The 8580-nt window shown below is 39.3% G+C and overlaps 1 protein-coding gene across 2 annotated transcripts in view; it reads right to left on the bottom strand.

Annotated features, from left to right (window-relative positions):
• Positions 1-8580, bottom strand: part of slc12a2 (solute carrier family 12 member 2) — a 65992-nt gene that overhangs the window by 2851 nt on the left and 54561 nt on the right. For both annotated transcript variants that reach the window (XM_037116811.1, XM_037116812.1), the window contains 4 exons: positions 6343-6429; positions 3921-4056; positions 3688-3755; positions 1-2815 (listed from right to left, as the gene is read on the bottom strand). The exon at positions 1-2815 is cut by the window's left edge and continues 2851 nt beyond it. In XM_037116811.1, coding sequence (XP_036972706.1) covers positions 2680-2815; positions 3688-3755; positions 3921-4056; positions 6343-6429 — 427 coding nt within the window. In that variant the 3' untranslated portion in view covers positions 1-2679. The remainder of the gene's footprint in view (positions 2816-3687; positions 3756-3920; positions 4057-6342; positions 6430-8580) is intronic.

The raw sequence follows: 8580 nt of genomic DNA, 5'->3' as shown, positions 1-8580 counted from the left end.
TTATGTTATTCGTCATTCAGATGAAATCATTCATTTATGCAGAAGATTGATGTGAGCGATACCGAAGCCAGTCTTGGTGTGTTCAGACTGAACAAAAAAAGATTCCTGATGTTATCCATTCACGTTTGGCAGATTAAGTCTTTAAACAGTCCATGTTCACTCGGCATTATGACCCTCCAGACATTCGATGATAACTGGCTTGCAACTCCAATTTAAAAACAAACCAACAAACAAACAAATGAAAAAACTTACCAGTACCTTCCAGTTCGTACTTTATTTTCTAAAAGATTAATCTTAGTGTTTTTTTTCCTCCTTTATCTACAGGAACTGGAACTGACTTGAGCTGAGCTCATGATTTTTTCCTCATGCTGAGATATTTCACGCTACATGAGGCTGCCCGGTGCAAAAGACACAGGGGCATCAACTAGTTGAAAAATGCACTATGTATTCAGTCTGAACACGCCTTTAGAATAAATGTAACTCAAAGGGAACTGGTGTTATTCTAGTGTTTTTAAATTTGGGCCGTGTTACATGTTTCGGTGTGTAAATGATTCACACCTACCGAGCGTTTTGGCGTCAGTCCAGTAGATCGCCTCACCTGGCAGCTGCAACGTAAACCTTTGGGACAACACCAACTGTCACCACTAAAAATGCTTGTTTTCGTCACCGGCAGGCTGTTATCCTGTCTGACAACATTACACAAATGCCATTGCAGGCCTGTTGCAGCTGCCAGATGAGGCCACCTACTGGACCAAAATCGAAAACTTTTGGTGAATAATCTTACACACCTAAACATGAATATTAGGGCACAGGCTCAGAAAGAGCAGAATTTCCCTTCAACCACTGTAAAAAAAAAAAGTAGCAGTTGTGGGACAGTTACTAAATAGCTGCATGGTTTCAAAATAATTTGGCCAAGTCACCACTCTCTGTGACCCAACAGTAGGACACATTAGAATCAGTGTGAAAAACTGTAAAATGGTCTATAAATGGCTGTTCTTGGAGCCGTGGTAAATGCTCCTTAAATGAACTGAGGCGAGTAGATCCTTTCACACGGAGGAACGATGGACCTTTATTACAAGTACTTACTCAACACAAGCTCATATGCATAGAGGTATATCTTCACTCAGCCTTGACACATTCTAATGTCACATTCTTCCTGCCAGCAAGTCGCTTATTCTCTCTGCCCATCCAGGCTTTGTCGTAACGGGAGCTCAGCAGTCCATCACACACCCAGACACACCAGCAGTCAGACAGGAGGGCGAAAACTTAAGACTACTGTGACTCTGGGAAAGTGGAATATGTAACAATCTGCTGATTGATCACTTCACCAGCAACATGCAGGCCTACAGTGCGCTCTGTAACAGACTAATGCAGGTTGACTATGGGAAGAAAAGATGCATATACAGTACAGAAGACAATTGTGCTGAAACGCTCCTCCTATCATACATTACTAATGGCTAGCTAATCTGCATTTATCCACCAACCGTCCAGCCAGTATGGCTTATAAGAGAAAAGGAACTCGTGACAATCGTTAGTTCTAGCATTAAGGCAAAGTTTTTAACTAGCAGACATGTGGACAAAAACAGCTGTTGAAAGGAAAACTCAATGGTTAAAAAGCTACACGGGAGAGAAAGTCTTTCCACCTGACGAGGCTGGAAAAATACGTTCACATCTTTTCAAACAAACAAGCGGATCCTAACATTAAGACCCACGGAAACATTTTTAGGCAATGTGCCTAAAAGATGAATTGTGTCTTGTGTCGAGTAGTAGAGGCCATCGGAAATATTCAACAGCTTAAAAAGGAAGACTTAAAAGTGACTAACAAATAAAAACCCCAAATAAACATGTTGATTAGGGTAAAAGAGAAAGAGATGACAAAGTCTTCATGCAATCAAGTGGACAACCTTCAATAAATTCATGAAATCCACTCGCATAAATACTCCAAGAAAGAATCACATTTAAAACTCAATAAAACTAACTATTATAATCAATATATACCAATATAATAGGCAATATTGTCAATCTAGACAGAGATTATAATTATTTCATCTGATTCAACTGGAAGGCACATCCATAAGGCTTTAGACGGTGTTGCAAAGCTTTCTGCATGGTTCTCTCCCAATATCTAAGGAAAACAACAGGGTGATTATTGCTGCATCACAAACACAACAAACTGGTCCAATTCATTTAACGAATATGACATCAAGAGATTCCATGTCATGGGAACAATGTGGACATTGTGTACAACTGCTTTGGAGCCTGAGAGAAATCAACTTTGACAAAATTTTCATGGGAAAATTGAAAAAAAAAAAAAACAAAATCAAAAAATAGAGCTACAAGAGAAAAACCCAGACATCTTGGAATAAACAGACAGAAAGGAGCAGAGTGGGCCACCTTACAACCGTCCCCGCCTCCCCCAACCCTGACATTCCTCCATCACTTGTAAAGCTTACACATCTCAACCAATACCACTTCCGTCATCTTTATTCATTATCATTATAATTATTATTACCAGCATTGTTTCCTTCTGTGGCTGTGTTTTCTATTGTCTCTGGAGTGTATGTGGTGCACCTCTAGGTTTGGGCAGGATCTGGGATGTGTATGTGGGTCTGCTTCCAGAGGCAGAGGTGGATGTGAGACTTCAAAACTTCTTCTTGGTGTTCTTCTCCGTGCGTGTATTTAAGAGTAGAAAGTGAGGACGCTCTGGTGGTTGCCGCGCACCAGAAGCATGGGTGGCAGGTCCTTAGACAGCACCTCCAGCCAGGCCATGTACAGAGCGCTCGACACCGCGCCCTTCCTGGCCAACGGCAGACTCCTGCATGGAGGAAGAGGAAGTGGAGGAGGAAGAGGAAGAGGAAGAGGAGATAAATAAATAAATATGAAGACAACACAATAAAACATCAAAACCATATATCTCCTATTACCTTATAAGTTAGCGAGGTCACTAAGAGCTCCTTCCCATTCAAAAGACACTGCTTACAATGATGTGATAAAACTAAAGGCTAAAACACTGAACAGGAGCAGAGTGTCACCACGGATTTCTCAAATCAGTTCCATTCCGATCCACTAAGTTAAAACTGTATTTGTTTTCTGATGATCCGTAGAGAATTTACAAAAACAGTATGGACAGATGGAGCACTGTGTATTGAAACAAAGGAACGTGTGAGAAAAAAGTTAACTTTTTCAAGTTTTTAACAACCTTCTTGGTTATTAAAAAGGAACAAATTTGCGGGCAAAAAATCTAAACTTTACTTGCACAACACAAAATCTGCCCACAGTTGGGGGCAGTTCATTTCTCTCTGACAAGCGTCTATGTAAAAAGGCATATCTTAAATGATTGTTCTCTGGATTTTATAAATGGATATCATTCAAATGAATGTGAAAAATGTTTTCTACACTGGACCTGCATCTCTACACTTAATACCACAATTCTTAGTCCAAAAGTTTTTCAGTGAAGTCTATTCAAGTCAAAAACTTTCCGTGTTACAAAAGGTGCTGTCCTATAGAATGTAGGGGCCTGCACTGAAGTGCTCTGTTTGAGATTAAATAAGCTGGAGGATTTAGATTCATGCCCTTGTGCAGTGTTTTAAAGTCTGATAAGCCTTCAGAAGTTGACAGTCCTACAGTATGAAACAGGATTTTCCTGCTCAAAGTCTTATCATCACCATCACTTTGGAGGCTACTTACATGACAATGAGGTTGGCTGTGCTTGAGTGCTCCTTCAGCAGTTCGTTCAGTCTGATCTGACGATTAGTCTGAAAAGCAAAACAAACAGGTTGAAACATGCAGGTATCAACTTACTAGATAACTATCAGAGGCTGCTAAAATGCTGACTCTGTGCCAGCAGTACAACTCACAGTGCTACACTGTTCTTTGAACAATTAAGAGTGGAAAGAGTTGAGTGTAAGCAGTGTGCTGACCTTGGCGCGGTAGAGCTCCAGTTCATTGTCAGTGATCCTCCAGGGTTCGCTGTTCTTCAGCCTCTCAGCCGCCTCCTGCTCCATGTCGTCTTCTTTCAGCCGATACGGCTCGATCATCTCCTCAAAGGCCGACACGCTGCACAACAGTAACAGCCGAGGGTTAATCCCCTCATACAAGCCGGAAGAAAACATTGCAAGGCCCCGAAGACATTTCCAACCCAGACTGCCTTCATGTGATTCTTTTTTTATGTATGACAACCATAGACAGGAATACAAGTGGATAGTTAAGTGATGTTATTTTCTGCCACTTATATGGGCAAATCAGGATCTAAGGCATAACTGATTTTTTTATAAACTTGCCGTTTCATGGGGAGGTCACTGGGGAAACGATTATGGGTGATTAGTGTTAGCTCAGTGGACTAACCAATAATAATAGTGTGAGTAGTATTCACTCAAGAAAGTCACTGATTGTTGTTGTTATTATGTACTCTAGGTTTCCAAATTTTAGTACACACATAATAATGGTCCACAATGATGTGAAATATTATACCTTATCAAAAACTGTGCACTTCAGTCCTCCACAAACCAAGGGCTAACACTGCCTTAAGTCTTATTTTCATACTTTCAGACATTTTGTCTATCGATTATGGCAGTGATACTAATACAATGGCATCCATGAGGTGAAAGAAGATGAGCAAAGTCACTTCATTTGGATATTTGGAAGCAGCTACATTCAGGTCAGTAGACCAAAGCTGAAGCAGAAAGTTCATCTGTGAACACTGAGGATGATTAAAACTGTTCTGTTCTCCTTTATTTTCTGTTGCAGATTAGAGGGAAAAAGATGTGTAACAAATGGCTTGCTTGGAAATGTATTTTCTCAACAACAGAATATATTAATATTATAATAATATTAATGTGTTATAATATTGTATTTTAAGCTCCAAACTATAATGTTACTATAAGAGTGCCCCAACATTTCAAACCGGACTGTTTCTGACTTCTTTTTAGGGACCTAGTAATGTGACCGTGTTCCTAGACATCTAACTGAGTTATGTGAGTACAATGTAATTAGTACAATCACTGAAGAACAAATCCAGAAAAGTAAAACAAATTGTAGTTAGCTAGAATGATCCTTTCGCTTAGGACAGAATGATAAAACAACACTGTTTTGCACCCACATGGTGAAAAGTTGTGTAGAAAACCAAAATCTTTATGTCATCAAAGCACCTCTAAAAACATGAAAGTATATGTCTGTCCAAAGTAAAGGGAAATATAATCTTTCCCTCTGAATGTCAGTGTTGTGCTGATGTCATGTCTTTACAGGAACAGACCACATGAGGGTGGTAGTGACTCACACTCTCCATCGCCTTCTGGCCAAGGATCCCCTCTATCATTATTCTATGATTAGAAAACAGGACTGAGCTGGGGTTTGAGAGGTGTAAAAGCTGGGGAGACTCAGTTGCAGAATGCATTAAGAGTGGAGTCAAAAACTTCAGACAGAATGTAAAACAAACACAGACACCTCCACAAAATCTAAAACCTAACAAAGCCCAGTTACACGAATGGCCTCTGGTCCAAAAACTAAAACCTCTACCCACCAACGGGACACAAACTCCTGTTCCCCTGCATGAAAGTTAGGTGCAAGATTCATTCACACAATATGGCTGCAAGAAGTGATGTATGTTATAAATAATGACGGACAGACACCAGCAGTTGGTAAATACCTGGAATTAAAATTTGAAATGCTGATCTCTTGTCTCATATCCATCTTTAGATGTCAAACCCAAATATTTTCAGTAGCCTCTCTGTTCTATTAGTTTTGGAGGGGACTGTAATTGGTTTAAACTGGGGATATACTGAAACCTGTGTGGTTGCCAAAGACCACTGGGGCATGTTCTAGTGACTGGAGCCTGTATTTAACTCAGCAGAGAGAGACTAATCTTTCTTTTGGGTCATCATTGACAACTGCATGCAAACTCTTCTTCCAAGCTTCCTGTTGGCTTTATACACCAGGTATAATGTCCAGCAGAGTCGTGTAATGTCTCCCACTGTCTCTTCTCTTGAAGAGGTACTGTTTTCATCCACTAACGTTTTTTCCTGGCTCTGACAGTTTGCAGCTTTTTTGAACACTGTCAGGTTGCACTGATTGAAATTGACATTTCAGCTTCCTGCAGTTTTGTTTCAAATCAAACAGCTTCCAGCTGCTCGATGGACATAATCGCTCACTTTTCTTTCTTTTAATGTAAAGCATTTGCAGGAAGCAAATCCATTTCCACAAATGGAATAGAATTTGTTTTGTGGAAACCGACAATGCATGTACAATCTCAACCTTTAATAATAATAATCAGACTTTTATTAAGCCAGCTGTTGTCTGAGAATTTACATGAAGTGTTGCATGTACAAAAGGACAGGAAGAACTTACTGTTCCTTCTTGGGCTTGGTGTTTATGTCTCCCAGGACAGTGATGTCCGAGAAGTCTATCCTGAACTTGCTTAGCAGAGTGGCCATCCTGCAAAGACAAAGCAAAAACAAAAAGCTTTGGGACAAATGCTGGAAAGAGGATGTAAGACATATTCAATTCAAGGAGCTGTGGACAGATAACAGCAGTGAGTCATCATGAAGGCCAAGCAAGCTGCTTTAAATAGCTCTTTCTGAACATGGGGAGGGTGGAGGCAGGTTGGACAGGCTTTACTAGGCGCACTCTGGCATTCTGTGTATGAGAGTCATTTCCTTTAGCTTCAACTTCAAAGAACCTTAGAGCTCGAGAGCCTCATCTGTAACATGCAGAAGAGCTTTTGTACTACTGTCATGTTCCTGGCTCCACATATGAAAACCCACTGCAAATTAAACGTAAGCTGGACTGATCAGTACTGTATATCAGGGCTCCTCGAAGTACGGACAGAACACTGAATCAAACACAACTCAACATAGCTCGTGTTATGAAAGCTACAATATGTTATAAAGTGTAACATTTTTTAAAATTGAAATAACTTTTTTTTCCCCGATTCTGTCTGCAGATGAATTCCATTTTAATGCTGCTCATTTCCCTATTGCTGACACTGTTATCATGGTCATCTTACTGCTGTAGAGAGCGACAGTGCTGTTGTGGCTGCCAAACTCAATGTTACAGCAGAGAATTTGCTATGCGTACAACCACGACATGTGTCTGTTCTAGAACAGATTCCACAAATAAAATGAATGCAGATTTAAGAATATGTCTGAGTCAGAGTCCCGTAAGACTATCCACCAAAATAGACATGATATAAAGAACTCTGCTGAGAGTCTCTGCCATGTTTGCATTGCAGTGCACCTCGTACATCCAGAAATCTATATTCAAAAGGTTGTTTAACACAGGAAAGTTGATTTTCCTTTGTTGAAATACATTAGCCTGCATCCACTGTCATTATTTTCCTCTTCCTTCACTAGAGCACTTTAAATAAGTAGATGTTATTCTAATGTAGCATTTTTTTGATAATTAATTATGGAATATGTGAGAGATGTGATGTTGATTAATGGATTACATTTTATTTTGGTATTGTCAGCTGTTTGGGACCCCTGACATTGAACATAAATCAGATGCCGACCTTTAAGTAAGTCGCTTTATATGAACAGCTGGTCAAATAACTTTGAGTTATGCAAATGTTTGTCACTCATAATGCTGATTATGAACCAACTCAGTTCCATCAGCTCTCGTGACTACAAGGTAATAATATGTCATATGTGAGTGACCATCAGTTCAAGAGATAAAAAGCTAAAAAATAATAAAGCCATCAGCTACCCGTCTTTACAGAGAGGGTGTATCCAAAGAACCTCTAAAGAAACCTGCACTATTAAAACTATTGTAAGTTCTGTAAAATTATTTTGTAATTTTGGCAATCTGATCCTTTGAACGGGAACTGATTCAAAGAAAGCAGGCATCGGTTCCAATTTTAACATATGAGCAGGCATCTATGGAATAAGAAAAAAATGGAGGTAAAACTACATTTAAATGTATAATGAAATCTGACTACATACAGATAAAAAAATGTGTAGTGTAAATCCACCCAGATGTGTGTTGAAATTAGAGCTTGACCAATATATCTGACTGTGTATCTGCAATATTGGCAGTCTGGCTATGAATGATCTTTATTTTGTATTTAGTCTTACGATTATAAGCCAGAATAAGATGCTCGGGGTAATTTCTAATCATTACATTGCCATTTATGTTTCAAAAAATGTGTATATATCAGCTGACACTTCGATTCAAGTATTTTTTACCCCTAAATATCATCTGCGTTATGTTCAAAAATGTCTAATATGAATTTGACTGAGTATGAACAGCAGTAAGGGCAGCTGAGGGTGAGAGATTGTGCTGAAGGCTGATTCTGTCATGAAAGTTTAGAGTTTATGCAGTGTTTTATTTCTATTGTTGTACCAGTCATTAAAATAATAAATATAATAAATAAATAAAATGTATATAGAGCATGTTAATCAAAGAGCTTTAGAGGGGTTATTTTCTTTTATTTGGACAGAGCCAAGCTATACGTTTCCCTATGCTCCCAGTGCTTAGTTCATGCTAAGCTAGGCTAACCGTGTCCTCACTCCAGCTCTGAACTTGACACAGACATGAGATTGACAAATATTCGTATGTCACTCCAGGGAAGAAATCTTTTTTTTTTCT

The sequence above is a fragment of the Acanthopagrus latus genome, chromosome 12 (genome assembly GCF_904848185.1).
Source record: "Acanthopagrus latus isolate v.2019 chromosome 12, fAcaLat1.1, whole genome shotgun sequence".
Classification (NCBI taxonomy): domain Eukaryota; kingdom Metazoa; phylum Chordata; class Actinopteri; order Spariformes; family Sparidae; genus Acanthopagrus; species Acanthopagrus latus.
This window is presented reverse-complemented; position numbering and strand designations above follow the sequence as displayed.